General features: G+C 38.8%; 1 protein-coding gene across 5 annotated transcripts in view; it reads right to left on the reverse strand.

The window, feature by feature from the left end:
- Positions 1 to 18,725, reverse strand: part of TTC39B (tetratricopeptide repeat domain 39B) — a 116,424-nt gene that overhangs the window by 12,253 nt on the left and 85,446 nt on the right. For 4 of the 5 annotated variants that reach the window (XM_073880823.1, XM_073880825.1, XM_073880826.1 and 1 more), the window contains 9 exons: positions 15,098 to 15,203; positions 13,457 to 13,522; positions 11,487 to 11,595; positions 10,801 to 10,958; positions 10,651 to 10,710; positions 8,852 to 9,013; positions 8,119 to 8,210; positions 4,165 to 4,291; positions 1,137 to 1,245 (listed from right to left, as the gene is read on the reverse strand). In XM_073880823.1, the coding sequence (XP_073736924.1) occupies positions 1,137 to 1,245; positions 4,165 to 4,291; positions 8,119 to 8,210; positions 8,852 to 9,013; positions 10,651 to 10,710; positions 10,801 to 10,958; positions 11,487 to 11,595; positions 13,457 to 13,522; positions 15,098 to 15,203 (989 nt within the window). The remainder of the gene's footprint in view (positions 1 to 1,136; positions 1,246 to 4,164; positions 4,292 to 8,118; positions 8,211 to 8,851; positions 9,014 to 10,650; positions 10,711 to 10,800; positions 10,959 to 11,486; positions 11,596 to 13,456; positions 13,523 to 15,097; positions 15,204 to 18,725) is intronic. The other variant, XM_073880824.1, reaches the window with a different exon arrangement.

Raw genomic sequence — 18,725 nt, forward strand, 5'->3', positions numbered from 1 at the left:
CAATGCCCATCTTTTTCCAGTTAAGAAATAGGAGTTAACTGTTATAATTTTCCCTGCCTTTTCCTGAACTTCTGTGCCCTTTGCCATGTTTGTCGCCATGAAGTTTCCATTTTACTTCCGTGGTTAGAACATTCCAAAGGATAAGACCTGAATGATTGGGAGGTTGATAAGGATTACAAAGGCTATCATTTATAGCATCATTTATCAAAAGATAGATCCTCTATTTAAGCTAGAGAAGAAGACAATGTCAGAGCAAGAAAACTTTGGAGATTATCTGTGTATTTTTGGGTGTCATCATCCCATTTTAAAAGAAACCAGAGGCCCAGAATGATGAGGCATGTTTCCCAGAGTCTTAGAGCTGCAGAGCTGGGACTGTAAGCCCAGAGGGCCTGATTTTCCTTCTACTATAAGCTGCTTCCAGGAACTAGAGCTCCAGTCAACTGGAGAGAGGCCTCTAGGACAACCAACAGTAATGAGTAAAAAAATTAAACTGTGATAAAATTTCAACTGGAAAACAATCTTCTGTGTCTGCAAAAACATAATAGTCATTACCAAGCAAAATGAGCCATGGGAAGAGCCACAACCTAAAAACCAGAAATGCACTCTAAAACTCGACTGATTGTTCATCTTTTTCAGTGACAAACTTATTCAGATATAATTCACATACCATACAATTCACCCACCGGAAGTGCACAATTTGCCGGTTTTCAGTATGTTATAGAGCTGTACAGCCAAGACCACAGTCTTAGAACATTTTCATCACTCCAAAAAGAAATGCCATACCCGTTAAAAGTTATCACACACACGCCCCAGTTCCTCCGTCCCTAGTTATAAAACCACTAGTCTACTTTCAGTCTTTATAGTTTTACCTATTCTCAATATCTCATATAAATGGAACTACGCAATATGCTGTCTTCTGCAACCGGCATCTTTCACATAGCCTTGTGTCCCCAAGGCTCGTCCACACTGCAGCATGTGTCATTCCTCCCTTCCTCTGATTACAATCACCCAGACCCTTGCGGCCCAAGTGCTTTGTCCTTGTGACGCACACAAATGAACATGGGCAGATATGCACAGGGAAAAGGCAGGAGAGTGGTAATAAAAAAGATTTTCAGGCTTTTACTTTTCATACTTACTTTCATTTTGTAAAGCAGCCTCAGCCTTTTCGACAGTGACCAACAGATTTTCGGAAAGGTCTCTTCTCTTGCTCACTATTGGAAAACCATTCCAGACATACATCATCTCCTAATGAGGAAGAATGAAAAGCCATTTGCAATTATGTGAGGTTATCCAATGTCCTTTACAACAATGAAACTACTCTCTTGGTTGCTACGGATCTCAAGACAACATTCAGAGATCACTTTCCTTAGCTTTCCTTACTTGGAGTGTAGTGAATATAATTTCCCCTTTTCTCATTTTATTATATGCCTTTTGCCTTTAATACTATGAAGTAATTCAATATATACAGTATATTCCATTTTTACTGAAAAATTTACTCATTCATTTAAGCATCTACTACCGGTGTTCCATCCTTTTGGAAGATAACAGTTTACAAACACAAAAATAAATAGAATATTTTTAACTGATACTATGAACAATTGTATTCGATACAAAGTTTTGTTGTTACTTTTAAGTAAAGGGAAACATTTTTAAAATATCTGCCAATTGTTTACATAAAATGGTTCCAAGGACTTCACTGGAAATGAACATAGAAACTATTTTAATGGTTCTTTTATCCCATTAAAAACATGTGACAGTCCAGTGATCAACATACAGGAAATGCATTCACTTAAAGGCCATATGGCTGAATGACAGTCCCTGAAAATGTAAACTAATGATTTCTCATTGCAAATTAAATCTCATAGGCTAACAGATGAGAAATATTTTGGACCAGAAGCAAATATGCTTTTGCTTGAAAATATTTTTCTAACTTTCCTGGTAGTACAGTTCATATTTTTAAGGGTATGAAATAAGCAGGGTAATTAGTATCTTCTTCGAGATAAATGAATTTTAAAATATGGTAAAGATATTGTTTGAACAGTTCCTTACAGGGAAGTAGTGGAAATGAGGAAAATACATTCGAGGGGCAGCAAAGTCATCTCTACTCTATGGCACTGAAAATGAAGATCACAACACTCTAATTTTTTTTTCTTTACATCTAACAGTTTCTTATTGCTAATGGTGTACAAGCTCGATTCAATAATTAATGGAATAATTAACTGATGATCTTTAAATTTTGTTTTTATTGATAGACTATTTTATCAGAAGAAGGCAAGCTCACATCTGAGATTCTATGAAAAATAACATTTTGGTGAAATTCCTAGTTAACCACAAATTCAAACCAATTCTACACCCTTAAGCCTGTAGAAAGAAGTGCCCTGAGTTACCCTTCCTGAAGACCCTTACTGATCAAAGTAAGATATAGTTATGTACACACCAGCATCTAAGTTCTAGGGCACAGAAAGGGCTATTATGCTTTAGAAAATTTTCACGAAAGTTCTGTGACACAAAGAAAAAATTTCCCAGTGCAAATCACTTGATAGAAATCAATCATCAGGAACAGATCTAAAAGCTGTAATTGGTGAAACAGCAATAGGCTCCCATGTTAGCTGGAAAAGGGGGATGTTTGGTCATTTTTGTGATTTGCATGGTGTCCTGTTTTTATCTGTGCTCAGATTTGATGACAGAGTGCTACTTTTGTCTCATCCCATCACAGGCACAGAATAACCTGCTCTGATGGTGGTGCTCTCTGAGATTGTTGATCTCAAGTAGAGAACACCTGGACCTAGGTATAGGTTAGCTCCTATCTGACACCTGTTAGAGGCTGCAGTTTTCTTTCTCACAAAATATATAAAGAGCTCCTACAAGTCAATGACAAAACAATAAACAACCTAATGAAAAATTACATTAGTATATGAACAATTCACAAGAGAAGAAATAAAAATAATAAGCACATGAAAAGATGCTCAACCGTACCAACAGGGAAATGTAAATTAAAACAGTGAAACACTGTTGGTAGACATTTAAACCAGTAGAGCCTTTCTGGAGGGCAATTTGGCAGCGTCAAAATAATAAGTGTATATACCCTTCAACCAGGAATTCCATTTCTAGAAGTCTTTCCAGAGAATTATATGACCATGCACCAAAAAAAAAAACAACATAAAAGAATATTCATTGTAACATGTTAGTAATAGTAAAAACTGGAAACTAAACTATCAAAGGGGAATCACTGAATAAACTCTGGAATATTAAAAAAAAAAAAATCAAGAAACCCCAAAGGAGGACTGCAGACTTCAGCTTGCATTTAATGGTTTTCCTGTGCTGACTACCTACGCAAAACTAAAGCCCCAAAGAGCCAGAATAATTTGATATATTCAGTACTTTTAAAGAAGTATTCACTAAAAAAATTTAAGTGGAAATTATGCTTTTCATGAAGTCTACTCTAAACAGCATCACGATTAAGAATGTGAGCTCCAGGGGCACCTGGGTGGTGCAGTCGGGTAAGCACCCACTCTTGGTTTCGGCTCAGGTGAGATCTCAGGGTCGTGAGATCGAGCCCCGCGTTGGGCTCTATGCTGAGCATGGAGTCGGCTTGAGATTTTCTCTTTCCTCTCCCTCTGCCCCTCCTGCTCACGTTCAAACAAACATTTTACATATATTGGGTTAAACAAAATATATTCTTAAAATTATTTTCATGTTTCCTTTAATTTTTTACATTTTTTGACATTTTAATTTTTAATGTGGCTACTTAGAAAAGGTAAAATCATCTAAGTGGTTTGCATTAGAATTCAACTCAACTTTAATTAAGCCAACTCACCTCTCTGCCTGAATTTCCTTATCTGTAAAATGGGGCTAGAAAGTACCCCCATAGAGTTACTGTAAGAATTAAATTATGTATTTTTTAAAATAGCCTTTCAAAAAATATTAGACAACAGATTTTTTTGACTATCGTAATGCCTAGAACCTGCCAAGTAGTCAAAAACATTAGCTATAATTTTTATGATTATTAATAATTCGTAAATGTTCACCTTACAAACACCCTTACAATGGCGTTTAATTGAGCTAAACTTCACAGCAAACAGCTAAACCTCACAGGTGTGCTTCCTGCTGTTATGAACAGATAATTTCTAAAACACGAACAGTAAATAAAATAAAGGCAGATACCAGGGCAGGCACGATGAGCTTCACGGGTGCAGGCAATGAAGCAGAGTAACGACGAGACTTCCTGACAGCAAACTTCTCCGTAGGGATAGATTTCCCCGCAATTCGCTGCTTCAAGCTCTCCACCTGTCTGTGAAGGGCCCAACCCCAGCCCCAGCAAAAGGTCAGTAGAACACATACGTAACTGATACCTGCAGTTCTCACACTGTGCTCCGGCATGCTCCAGCAGCAGCAGCAGCATCTGGAGATGTGTTCTAAACGCAAATTTTCAGGGCGCCTGGGTGGTTCAGTCGGTTAAGCGTCTGCCTTCAGCTCAGGCCATGATCCCAGGGTCCTGGGATCGAGCCCCGCATCGGGCTCCCTGCTCAAGCAGGGAGTCTGCTTCTCCCTCTCTCTCTCTGCCTCTTCCCTGGCTTGTGTGTGCTCTCTCTCTCTCTCTCAAATAAATACACAAAATCTTTTTTTTTTTTTTTTAAGATTTTACTTACTTGTCATAAAGAGAGAGAGAGCACAAGCAGGGGGAGTGGAAGAAGCAGTGGAAGTGTGAAGTGGGGGTTGAGGATCGGAGAAAACATGCTTTGGACAGGAAATCGTCTGGTTTGAAGACTGCAGAGTCTGGGCGACTCTCCTCTCGTTATCCCAACAAATTAGATGCTGTCATATAGCAGACCTCAAGCTTTCTCCTGAAAATAGGACTGGTTACATGTTTCACAGAAATTGTTTTGATATGGAGAAAATTACTCTAAAGTAGAAGAAACAGAGGGAGATTTAAAAGATTTCAACATATTTTAATATTCCATTCCATTCCATCCATTGTTCGTGTGAAACATGACATGCATTTTATCAGTAAGATGTGGCATGAATCCTACCATGGCTTCCACTGATGTTGATTCTATAGTTAGTAACATGGTCCTTTTTTCAAAAAGAGCTTTTAAAGAGAAGGTGAAAGAGTGGTCTTGGCCGTATCTTCAGATTTGCCCTGACAAGTCTTGAGGGGTCCAGCTAAGATAATATTTCTCATAAGATGGGCACCGAATGCAGGATTCCATGTAAAAGGTTTTGTCATTAATTATGTTTGAAGAATGTAGCAGAGCTTCTGCATTCCTGAACTTCCTCATCTCCAGTGGTCAGCTCCTCCCCTCTACCACAGCCTCCCGCCCCTGCAGTCCTACCTTAAACCACACTTCGGCACCTGTGACTTTTCTACCTCGAAGCACAAATTCAAGCACACCACTCTGAATACCATTCTCTTCATTCTTACTTGGCTGTTCTAGTAAGACTGTGTCAGTCTACTGGCCCTTCAACCTTCTTCCTATCCGTAATCTCCCTCTCTCTCACTGTGCCTCCATATTCCTGCTTAGATGGCCCTGACCTTTACTGCTACACGCTCTAGCCTCAGTCCTAAACTCCCTCGTCCACTGCCTAGTCACCATGCTCATCTGGCAAAAACCCAACCCTGGATGAGGCTCAGTGTTCATTTTCCCTGCACCTGCACTGTGAGCAGACTGTAAAATCACTGTAAATTAATCAGCACCGACCTCAAATGGGCCCTTGCGCTACCAGCCATTCCTCCTACAGTGTTTCCCTCATAACTCCACCATCCCAATCTCTGCAACAATGATTTCAAACATTCACCATCCCCCCCTCACACCTGCAGCCCGCTCCCTTCTCTTTCATTCTCAATAGAGGACCCTGCCTCCTATTTTGTAAAGAAAAACACAGGTGCAGAGCCCTCCCTCTCATGCTACAACTCATATGCTTGCCTGCCTCTGCACCTATTCTGGACTTCTTCCCTTCTGATACAACAGAGGACCTGGTCATCCTCCTAGATAAAACCAACCGTGCCATCAGTGCTTTGGATTCTAACTCCTCCAGTCCTTTCCAGACACTTAGAAACATCAATTATCCCATTTCTTGCTTCTATGTGTAACTTTTCTTCAACTGGATCCTTCCCAGTGGTTCTTGAGAATGCTCACAACTCTCCCATTAAAACATTTTCTGACATGACATCTCCCTCCAACTACCACTCTCTCTCTCCCTTCCCCTTCATAGTCAGAATTATCCAGGGATGCATTTATGCTCAACTCTGCATTTCTTTTCTTCAGCCACCTCCAGTCTGACTCCCACCTCTCCTCGATGACCTTATCAGCCCCTGCTAGGGTTACCAATGATCCTTGTCACTCTGTCTTATTTATAAATGGAAGACTGTGTTCTCGGAGACATATTTTGAGTCACCCTTGACCTTTCTTTTCTTTTGACCCATAAACAGCTGACCCTTGAACAACATGGGGATTAAAGGCACCAGCCCCCCCACAATTAAAAATCCACATATAGCTTTTCACTCCCCCCAAATTTAACTGTTAGCAGCCTACTGTTGACCAGAAGCCTTACTGATAACATAAACAGGGTTGATTAACACTTATATTGTATGTTGTATGTACTAAATACCATACTCTTACAATACAATAAAGTAGGCTAAAGAAAAGAAAATGCTATTAAGAAAATCATAAGGATGAGAAAATACATTTTCAGTATTGTACTGATTGAGAAAATCCACGTGTAAGTGGACCCACGCAGTTCAAACTCATGTTGTTCAAGGGTCAACTGTACATTAAATGTGGCATGGTGTCCTATCAAATATCACCTTTTAGTTCTTTAATGTGCAGTGCTCCTTCCTGCAACAGGCTCATCTCACATGTTGTTCCTTGGTCTGAAACTATACCACCCACAACTCCCTGCTGCCTCAGCAGCTCCTACTCCACCTTCAGATATCATCTCAACCATTACTGCCTCTACGTGCATATACATACTCCTCCTCCCACTGGGGACTGGGGGACACAGTGGGTAGTGTTGGCAATGCGGGTATTATCAGTTTCTGGCTTGCTAACTGTGGTCCCAATCACCAAAAGAGGAAAGAATACCAGGTTTGCTCAGGAAGACTGAACATGGTAAGTTTAAAATGTTTTTGGGGCACCTGGGTGGTGCAGTTTGTTAAGCATCCAACTCTTGGTTTTGGCTCAGGTCATAATCTCATGGTCCTGCGATCAAGCTCCACATCTGCTTGGCACTCTCTCCCTCACCCTCTGCCCCTCCCCCGCCCTCTCTAAAATAAATAAATAAATAAGATCTTTTATAAATAAATTAATTAATTAAAAAGGGGTGCCTGGATGGCTCAGTAGTTAAGCGTCTGCCTTCAGCTCAGGTCATGATCCCAGGGTCCTGGGATGGAGCCCTGCATCGGGCTCCCTGCTAAGCAGGAAGCCTGCTTCTCCCTCTCCCGCTCCCCCTGCTTGTGTTCCCTCTCTTGCTGTCTCTCTCTCTGTCAAATAAATAAATAAAATCTTTTAAAAAATAAATTAAATAAATAAATAAACAAACAAAATGGTTTCACACATCCAAGGAAAGGTGACAAATGGGAGCTGGCTATATGGGTCGAGAGCCTAGTCACTATCAGGAGGTCTGAACAAGGGACTTAAACTTCACCTGGCTGAGATTTCCTGAGGTTGAGGCTCTAAGACATCAACATTTAAAACCTGGATAAAACAGGATGAGCCTACAAAGATACTGAGAAGGAATGGCAAGAAAAGTAGTAAGGAAAAAAATTACTCATGTATTATAATTTTGCAATTATTTGTGTAATAATTTCACTGATGTCTGGTTCCACTACAAGATTATAAACTCCACAAGGACAGGAGCCATGCCTGTTTATACAACACCTAACATGGTATCCTTCACACAGCAGGTGTTCAAAAACAAGGTTACAGATGACGGATGGATACTGATCTAAACAAAGTTAAATAGATTCGTTCACGGCAGACCTTCTCTGAATATGGTTTTTAAGAGTGCCTGCATTGAATGAATAGAAATTAAAGAAGATATGAAGGTAAAGTCTGGGAGAACACTTAGAAAAGAAAGATGTATCCAGGATCTTTGTTATAGCAATAGTGCCTTGCTTACCTGAATAAAGTTACTATATCCTCTTTAGTTGTTACTACATCCTCCTCTGGAAGCATACTCAAAATTGCAGCTTTCAAGAACACATATGTTGCCTTGAGGAAAAGGAGAGAAGCAGCTAGTTATAGGGCATCTCTAGGTACATGACATTTCTATCTTGCAAGTCGGGAATGACCTACAAACTGTTCAGATGTAACATTTAAAAGGCATCAAAGAAATAAAAGGAACTGAAGTCTTATACTGCCTATTCCTATTCGGAATAACACTTTTCAGTTAATTTTGACTATTTTCCTATTACACAACTGTAGCATTTATGGGCAAGAAAGCACACAGAATGAACAAGAAATCATCTCATTTCTCCCAACTTCTCACAAATAGATCAGAATCAATTTTAATTATTACGAAAAGCCTTGTCATCAGGGCATCATAAAATCTACAGAAAAATTATCAAGACTGTTGATACTGAATAACTTTTAAATGTAAGTGCATTTCATCCTCAGAGGTAAAACCTCTTTGTTAAAAAGCACTGTTTGGATGGCTTTTAAAGCATGTAGTGCTAAGGACAGTGCTTATAAGCAGTAGGTACTTAATGCCTATTTCCTCCTTTGATGAATCCCTAAGTTGAGAAAGTAGTGTTGATGTCATACTTCTGACACTACATCAACATTTTTAAAGAAAAATCATCCTGGACACTTACTGGCAAACAGAGAATAGTAATGAAAGCATAGCACTTTACCTTGGACCATTTACTTTCTTTGCAAAGCAGATCGGAATAATAATATGCCTCCATCCAGTTTTGTTGGAATACATAAATCCACATCAGCTCCCAGTAACAGAGATGGTGAAATTGTTTCCATTCTTCTTGAACTGAAATGCATTTTCGAAATATCTCTTGTGCCTATAAGTCAATTGCATAAAGCTGATCATCCAGATATTACACAAGGAGATAATAACCTAATGGAAAAATACATAAATCACTTTGTACAAAAAGAACAAAAGCATCGCTCATTAAACCACTCAATGTGATGATACATGTTCCTTTCCCTACATGCAATTAAGTTCTGCCTCTTGATTTAGCTTTGTGAGGGGGCTGTGAGACTTTATATGTGGGAGAAGTGAAGTTCCTTCCCAAGGAAGATATAAAATGCAGAAGTCCTTTACCAAAGGACTGAAAATAAAAGTCAGAACTCCCAGAAGTTAAAATACACCTTAAACAAAGTTAAAGGCAGACTGGGAGAAGATATCACTACATCCACAACTGGCCAAAATTAACCCTTATCATACAACAATTTAATAAAATCCTTTAAAAAAAGACAACTCAATGGGGAAATTGTCAAAGATATGACTAGGTAATCAGAGAAAGAGATATACAAGTGACAAACACACATGAAGAAATCTGTAAACTGAAAAATATAAACTTAAAAATTAGATTTCTGGGGCACCTGGCTCAGTCGGTTGAACATCTGACTTTTGGTTTCGGCTCAGGTCATGATCTCACTATCCTGAGATCAGGCCCCACGTCGGGCTCCAAGCACAGCACAGAGTCTGCTTGTCCCTCTCTCTTCCACTCTGCCTCCCCGCCCCACTCCTGAACGAGTATGTACATGCTCTCTCTCTCTCCCTAAAATAAATAAATAAAATCTTTTTAAAAATTAGATTATCATATTTTGGCTATGACCTGGGCAAAAATACAACAGATAATGTGCAGACTTGCCAAAGTGCATTGGAAACAAGTATTCTTGTATCTTTGTAGGAGTTGAAATGGAATAACCTTAGTTAGAAGGTCAATTTGGCTAAATTTAACAAAATGCAAACATCTTTGACCTAGAAATCCTGATAATCAGAATCTGTCTTATATAAATATACCTGTGCACAGAAATATACACATGACGATGTTTACAACACTATTTATAGTAGCCAAATGTCTATCAATAGTGAACTGCTTTACTAAGTATCATATATCCATCTCATGGAATGAAATCCAGCCATCAAAAAGAATGCAGGAGATTTAGATATACTGACCTGGAAAGAAATCCAAGATGTATTGTAAGTAGAAAAAAAAAAAAAAAAAAAAACAAATCAAAGAAAAATACGTATGTTTGACCTCATTTGTGTAGAAGAAAATTATTTGTGTGTATACGTATATGAAAAGCTCCATAGTCGTCTTCTTCAAGAGAATTAGCGAATGATTTCCTTTGATGAGGAGTATGTGCAGTACAGTGAGGCTGTATCTTATTCAGGGGCTCGATCCCAAAGTCAATATGCAATACAGAAACTGCACTCCCTTAAAGGTGCCCACTTGTATTTTGTATATTCTACTCCGAGCTGCCTCACATACTTAATGTGTAAGTATAGACTGTATTCAGTAATCTACATATAGAAATGCATACACAAAATTAAAGTGGGGCGTTTTAATAACACATGTCATCTTTACTTCTGTCTAGTGCATACAGCTGAATTTTCTTATGCTGAATGAGTGTGACACAACTCCACCTTACAGACAACTCCCCAAATTACTCCCCCCAAATAAATTACCTCCTCCACATTCCCTTTGAGCAGCTCTATCCGGGCATGATAAAACAACATGAGGGAGCCCTGGGGAGAAAGGAATCAGAGAGACTGATCAGTGGTCAGCCCCGCCTGACAGGTTATGGCTGAAACATGTACTTGAAATTCTAAGCATACGTTTGGGAACTGCTGGAGGAAGGGTGCAAGAAGACTCTCTGCTTCCACAACATTCACTTCTCCTGTACCTAGAAATTTAACAGGAAAAGCCTCAGTCTTCACAACAGGGTAGATACTTAAAAGTAATTCTCCACATTTCAGTAAAATATAGCAAACACCTATTCATGGAAAAGATAAGAACTGTTAATTTGGCAAGACAAGTCCCACCCATGACTTTAGTTTAAGAAAGCTCTAGGACCGACTAATTCTTAAGAATGGAAGGAGTTATCGTTGAGTCCTAATTGGGCTTTCTGGTTTTCAAAGCAATATTAACTTAGCCCAAAATTTAATTTTCTACTCAAAAAGAAATCTTATATGAATATGCTAAAACAGATCAACTTAAACAAATTTTACAGAATGTTTTTAGCAGAGAACAGATACAAAATATTCAGGGAAAGAAACCCTCCACCCCCTCTGCCAAATGTTACTATGACAAATGTCACTATTTTGCATCTTTACTCAAAAAAAGAAAAAAAAGTAAACAGATACAGACTGCTAGCTCTTAGTGATTTTTTTTCTAATTGTTTTAATTGAAATATAATCAACAAACAATGTTATGTTGGTTTCGAGGGTACAATCTAAATTTTTTACTTACTCAGATGAAAGGTAATCTATCTTCAATGACATAAAATGTAATCGGTCCTTACCAAGGATTAGGGAGATGTAAGTATGAAAAGCTAGTATAGTTAAGCAGCACAGCGGAGACCTCATGCTTCTTCCTGATGCACCTTCCTGTAACTGCAGGAGGCCCAACTCCTGCGGGAAGCAAATGCATTTCAGAAGGAGAAAACATGACTGAAAAATCACATTCAGATACTACAGAGGCAGAGGCCAAGTTCCTGTGTCCCCCCCTCCAAGAAGGTGGGGTTTATTTTTTAAGAGCTTAGAATAGGGGCAATGCCTGACCAGAAACAAAGTTTACATTTTATTTATTTATTTTTTTAAAGATTTTATTTATTTATTTGACAGAGAGAGAGACAGCAAGAGAGGGAACACAAGCAGGGTGAGTGGGAGAGGGAGAAGCAGGCTTCCCGCGGAGCAGGGAGCCCGATGCGGGGCTCGATCGCAGGACCCTGGGATCATGACCTGAACTGAAGGCAGAAGCCCAACCACTGAGCCACCCAGGCGCCCCACAAAGTTTACATTTTAAACTGACATAAGGGGGCGCCTGGGTGGCTCAGATGGTTGAGCGTCTGCCTTCGGCTCGGGTCATGATCCCAGGATCCTGGGATGGAGTCCCGCATCGGGCTCCTTGCCCGGCGGGGAGTCTGCTTCTCCCTCTCCCTCTGCCTCTCCCCCTGCTTGTTCTCTCTCTGTCTCTCTCGCAAATGAATAAATAAAATCTTTAAAAAAAATAAACTGACATAAGATGATCTCACAAATTCTTTCATATTATGTGATTCTACGGAGAGGACAAAGGCAGTGCTCATTTCATAGAAATGTTGTATTTCTCTGGTAAAAATATTAATTTATTAAAACATGTTGAGGATCTAAGTGCAAGGCATTATGGTGGGTATGAACAAATACAGGTTTTTTTTTTAAACATTTTTTATTTAAATTCAATTAATTAACATATAATGTTTTATTGGTTTCAGAGGTACAGGCCTGTGATTCATCAGTCTTATATAATACCCAGTGCTCATTACATCACATGCCCTCCTTAATGTCATGAACAAATATAGTTTTGTCTTCAAAGGTAATTTGTCCATCAAACAGGTAAGACACTACACGAACACACGGTTGTATTAGAATATGGTGAGTGCCAAAGGAAAGATAAATGATTCTGAGTCAGGAATACTTGAGCCTCACTGGGAGAGAATAAGGGAGAGTTTGAGGAATAGCTGACATTTATCTCAAACCTAATGGATGGAGAGGCTCTCAAGAGAACCTTATTTGAGAGGCTGCTGGCTAGGGAGGACATCCAAAATAGAGAATAGCAGCAGCACAGAAAACAGAAAAGCACAGGACCTGTCTGGGGGGATAAATAACAGCTTCTTACACTTGTCCTCATATAGTTCTCAAAACCTGCCCTCTTCACTAACAGGGACAGCTTTTGCAATAAGGCAACCCTGGTAATAGCATATTGAGTGTTAGGTTTAATTAATGTTATACATTACAAAAACAACCACACGGAACTATAATGAATGAGACTCCTGGAAAACAAAATTTCCTTGCTTAGTTTTATCATGAAACTTATAAAAGTGCAAGGAAACCCAAAATACTGTAACTATACTTGATCCATGTGAAACAAAAAACATGAGACATGGAAATCTAGCCTAATTTCCTGGTTTTACACAACACTCTGGGGTTGCTAAAAGGTTAAGGAAGAATATTTTAACCACACAAGAGTACTAAAGTCCAGCAAGTAGCAATGTTAGTAAAACAAAATTTTTAATCCCAGAACTTAGGTAACAAATATAAAAATTTTTAGCTTTCAATAGCAAAACCATCTCAGCTCCTGAAAAGTACTATCAAGACCCCAATGACTTTTTACTGTCCTGCAAACAAATTGTCAGTAATTGTCATGCTGGTCATGAGGATGTGCTGCATTGCCCTTGTATTCAGTAAATAATGTTTTATCTTTCCTGTCAAAATCAAGATAAAATTAAATGTGTACCCTGTTTCCTGAAAATCCTATAAATTCTAGTAGTCTGATAATCCGTGCTGGTAAAAGGGAGAGCATCTGCAAGAAGAAAAAAAAAGCATATTTGTTAGTGTATCTACAGATAAATATTAACCTCAAACAACTTAAAGTTTTAATAATTCAGTAATATGAAATATTAGAACCAAGTCTGAATCACTATACCTATCTCAATCATCACATATTGCACATATGACTTAATTTCATTTAGCTAAGACAATGAACCTAAAAAATTTTAAAAAACAAAACACACAACAATAACAACAAAAACCACAGCCTTTTCAGGACACTCTAGAGATTACTTGCTCCTCCTATGTGCAGTGATTAAGTGCTGAGAAGGTAATCCCTCAGTGCCCACTTCCAAACAAGATCTCTTTTAACCTCCTTTTCCAGAAAGCAAGTCTGTTGAATTCTGCATAATATGCAGGCATCACCCAAAAGTGAAGAGCATGGCACTACAGTTGCTTTCTAGCACATCCCTGGGGAGCAGCGGGGAGGGGAAAATCCAGCCAACGCAAGAACAGGTCACCTGCTTGTTCACTTTGCTTGGAAGGAGAAATGGCCACATGTGTGATTCTATACGGATTCATCGGCTGGAGCCAAAGGTTTGGCTGGATGGTCAGGGATTTGGAAGGAATATCATTGGAATATTAATGACAAGGAAGTCTAGGGAAGAGCACAGACCTCTCTGAATGAGCAAAAAACATGAAGATATTTGTGTCCAATATGACTGTTCACCAAAGCCTGACCTCAGGAGAGGAGGATTTAAATAATCAAGTGAATACGGTAATGACCTGTTCTAACAGCCAGCCAGCCTCTTTCCTCAGCCACCCCATCATTGCCAACTGGGCTCGTGAACTAAGTGGCCGTGGTGATGTACACACTCGTGTATATTATTCCCTTTACCACTGCATTTTCTCATTAGTTCCAGTCAAACCTTAATAAATTTCAAAATCTCTAAATAACATATTACAATTTGACAAATATCTACTCAAACTCTTTGTCGCCCTCACAGCATCAAAATCATGCCTCAAGCTATATGGCTACTGCCTCACCCATTTTCAATTCCAGAGCCACCATTGCTAAAGCAACAATATTTCTGATGTGGAAATGGAACCGGATTCCAAACTCCTTATTACCAAGTATGTTGCTAGTCCAGGCAGAGTGATGCATGCTTCTCCTCTTGTACAATCCAAACCTACTCTGAGCATGTGCAGAACTTTACAACGCATACTGGCCAAAGTCACCACTGGGTCACAACACAAAAAAAACTGATCCCACTCTAGCGACTTGTCAACCAAACCCAGGTAAAGGTTCACACACAGTAGAGAAGGCACTGGAAACCTTAGGTTCTTTTATTTTTTATTTTTTTTTAAAGATTTTATTTATTTATTTGACAGAGAGAGAGACACAGCGAGAGAGGGACCACAAGCAGGGGGGAGTGGGAGAGGGAGAAGCAGGCTCCCGGCAGAGCAAGGAGCCCGATGCGGGGCTCGATCCCAGGACCCCGGGACCATGACCTGAGCCGAAGGCAGACGCTTAATGACTGAGCCACCCAGGTGCCAACCTTAGGTTCTTTTAAAAAGGCTTCTGGCAGCTTTACAATTATTTACTTACCAAATTAAAGGCACCAATTCCAAGCTTGACACCCCCTTCAAACTCATAGAAGAACTGCTGTTCAACTTTGTTCTTCTGAATTACATGCAGGATAGAAAGACATTCTCTGGATTGAAGACAAAAGTTATTGCGTAAGTTTTACTATGGCTCTGAAAATTAATGTGAAGTCAAATTTCACACTGACACGCTGTAAGATAAATGTCATTAGCCAAAATGCTCCGGGATTTTTCAATGGAGGCGGCTGTGCTGAGTTTAACCTTAAAGGCAACTCGGGTAATAGTCATTAAGGAAAAACTGACACACCCATTTCTGCCTGGTTTATCAGGACCAGTTTTTCTGGGCTGAAACGAGACAGGGTTCGAACATCAGCACGCAGGACTCCAGAGCCCCAGGACCACAGAGCTGTGACCTCACAGCTTTCCAGCAAAGTCTCACAGAAGACTTCTCAGGGGTGCTCCGTCTCTTGGTTGCTGTGCACGCTTGAGCAACCCTACCTTCTGCCAAGTACCTGAGGAGCTGCTGCCAAAAAGATGTGAATTTCAGTGGGATGGCCATGATCTCAAATAGACCAAATAACTTAGAGCTTGCCAGTAGGAAAGGCTGAAAGAGGACAGCAAATTCCATCAAACTGCACCATTTGTCTTTCTTCTTTCTACTCCATCCAAGCAAATCTTTCCGATTTCTCATTTCAATTTCTTTTCTGTGCATTTCCCCCCTTCCCTTCACATCTTCAAAAGGCAAATACTTAATCAGAGAAAGGCAAATTAAAACAATGACAAAGAGATAAAACTTGGTAACGAACAGGAACTGCTTACCAAATTGACAAATATTTTTTTAAAGGCAGTAAGAAATAACCAGACGTTAGGTATCACCTTTTGTAATATAATTATAAAGCGTACAACTTCATTTATGATGTAGTCTAGCCAAATTTATTTAACCTGAATCCAGTAAGCCTACAGATCTAATTGCCAGCTTATAGGAAATATTAAGCGCTAAAAGAATGCTATGGACTGAATTAATTATGCCCGCCTCCAAATTCATATGTTGAAGCTCTAAGCCCCAGTGTGAGGATAGATGAAGATAGGGATTTTTAGGAGGTAATTAAGGGTAAGGTCCTAATCTGAAAAGACGGGTGACCTCCGAAGAGAAAGAGAGAGAGAGCATCTCTCTCTTGGCCCTATAAGGGCTGAGTGAGAAGGTAGTTATCTGTCTGCAAGCCTGAAAGAGAGCTCTCTCCAGAAGCTGATCATGCTGGTACCCTGATCTTAGACTTCCAACCTCCAGAACTGTGAGAAAATAAAATTCTGTTCTTTAAGCCACCCTGTCTGTAGTATTCTGTTACGGCAGCTTGAACTAACTAAGACAAAGAACAAGCTAAATGAAAAGTCAAGAAAGCCATCAAACAAATCCATGGGATATTCTGCAGGACAACTGGCTCGGGCTTTTCAACAACCATCATGAATATAGAGACTGTTCTAGAATAAAAGATATTAAATGGACATAAAAAGGGGATGCAGTAGACAGTCTTGTGTTGCATCCTGGTATAGACATACCAGCAGTAAGAGAAATTTGGGGCCAACCAGGAGAACGTGAAGATAGACTAAGTATTACATGAAATGAAGATTTATTGACATGGAAAAGTAAAGAACACTAACTGAAAAAAGCAGGTTACAAAAGAGTATGCACATTAAAAAGAACATATATCTTTAGATTTGGATAGAAAAAATTCTGAAGTAATATATACTAAGGTTTTGCAGCCATTATCACTGTGTGAAAAGAATATGGAGTATGTATGTTAATAGCTGCTCACCTACATTCCTAAATATATATGCCACTTTTGTGATAATAAAGCATTATTTTAATTTTTTTAATGGAAAACCAGTGCTGGCAAAGGAAAGAACAAATAGACATATTCATCTACTTTGGTAAAAGGTAGTTATAGTATGGAGATTGGCAAATTATGGGGACATAAGCATGCTCATTCATTCATTTATTGTCTATGGCTATTTATACTCCAAATAGAGTTAAGTAGTTGCAACAGAGATCTTATGACCCACAAGCCAAACATATTTACCATCTAGCCCTTTAAGAAAAAGTTTGCCAACCCAATTATTTTTCAGAATAATTTTGCAATATATATCAAAAATCTTAAACACAGGTGTACTTTTGACCCAATAAATCCAATTTTATTCTAAGGAAATAGCATGGATAAACACAAAACTTAACTGTAAGGAGAGATACTGTATTACTATTTATAATGAAAATGTATAAACAAACTAAATAGGCAACAATGGGAAATTAAGAAGAGTCACATGAGTGCATATATTTATACATACACACGTGTGGTGTACCCACATAATAGAATGCTATGTAGCCATTAAAACCCATGATGAACTAAAAGCATTTGATGACCTAAATTTTTGTGACATGAAGTGAAAAAGGAAATTTCAAAATGACATGAAGTATATGATTTCATTACATAAAAAGATAATTATATATGCTCATATGCACGCATTAAGAATGCAAACATGAAAATATCAATAGGATGGCAGGAGATAGAAATGATTTTCAGAAATCTTTTCTTTTTTTTAGAATTCTTTTTTAGTCAAAATATAAATGTTCTATTTTTTTATTATTATGTTATGTTAATCATCATACATTACAACATTAGTTTTTGATGCAGTGTTCCATGATTCATTGTTTGCGTATAACACCCAGTGCTCCAAGCAGAATGTGCCCTCTTTAATACCCATCACCAGGCTAACCCATCCCCGCACCGCCTTCCCCTCTAGAACCCTCAGTTTGTTTTTCAGAGTCCACAGTCTCTCATGGTTCATCTCCGCCTCTGATTCCCCCCCTTCATTCTTCCCTTCCTGCTATCTTCTTCTTCTTCTTTTTTTTTTTAACATATAATGTACTATTTGTTTCAGAGGTACAGGTCTGTGATTCAATATGACCTCACTGATATGAGGAATTCTTAATCGCAGGAAACAAACTGAGGGTTGCTAAAGTGGTGGGGGGGGTGGGAGGGATGGGGTGGCTGGGTGATAAATGTTCTATTTTCTGATAATAGATGATTGTTACAAAATTTTCAAATAACATGGAGACGGCATAAGTGCCCCTGCATGACTATCATGCAGAGAGATAGTCACTGTTAACAGCCTGGTACATAACCTTCTAGGTGGTTTCATGCTTTAGTAAGAATCCAATCTTTAAAAACCACAAATGGGATTATATAGTATATACTGTCCTGTAAGTTATATTGATGATTTTTCCATGAAAATGCATGAGAGCTACCTTATTTTTAACAAGTGCGTATTATCTTATTCTATGGAATAATTTATTTAACCAAATTCCGTTGTTAAATATTTACATTGTTTCCAAATTTTCCATATTATAAACAATGTTGCTAAAAGTGTGCTTGTACATTCATCAAGTACTTTTCCTACATCAAGTACTGTAATTATAGTTAATCTATCACAACTATCCTTAGGATAAATTCCTAGAAAAGGGACTTCTGAGATCAAAGGTGATACACTTTCTTAATTTTGATACATACTGTCAGAACATCCTTCAGGAAAACTCTTATCAGTTTAGATTCCCACCAACTTATGAGCTCCTCACACTG

This window comes from Callorhinus ursinus, unplaced genomic scaffold (genome assembly GCF_003265705.2).
Source record: "Callorhinus ursinus isolate GAN/ISIS: 27379988/994484 unplaced genomic scaffold, GSC_fseal_2.0 scaffold39, whole genome shotgun sequence".
Taxonomy (NCBI): Eukaryota; Metazoa; Chordata; class Mammalia; order Carnivora; family Otariidae; genus Callorhinus; species Callorhinus ursinus.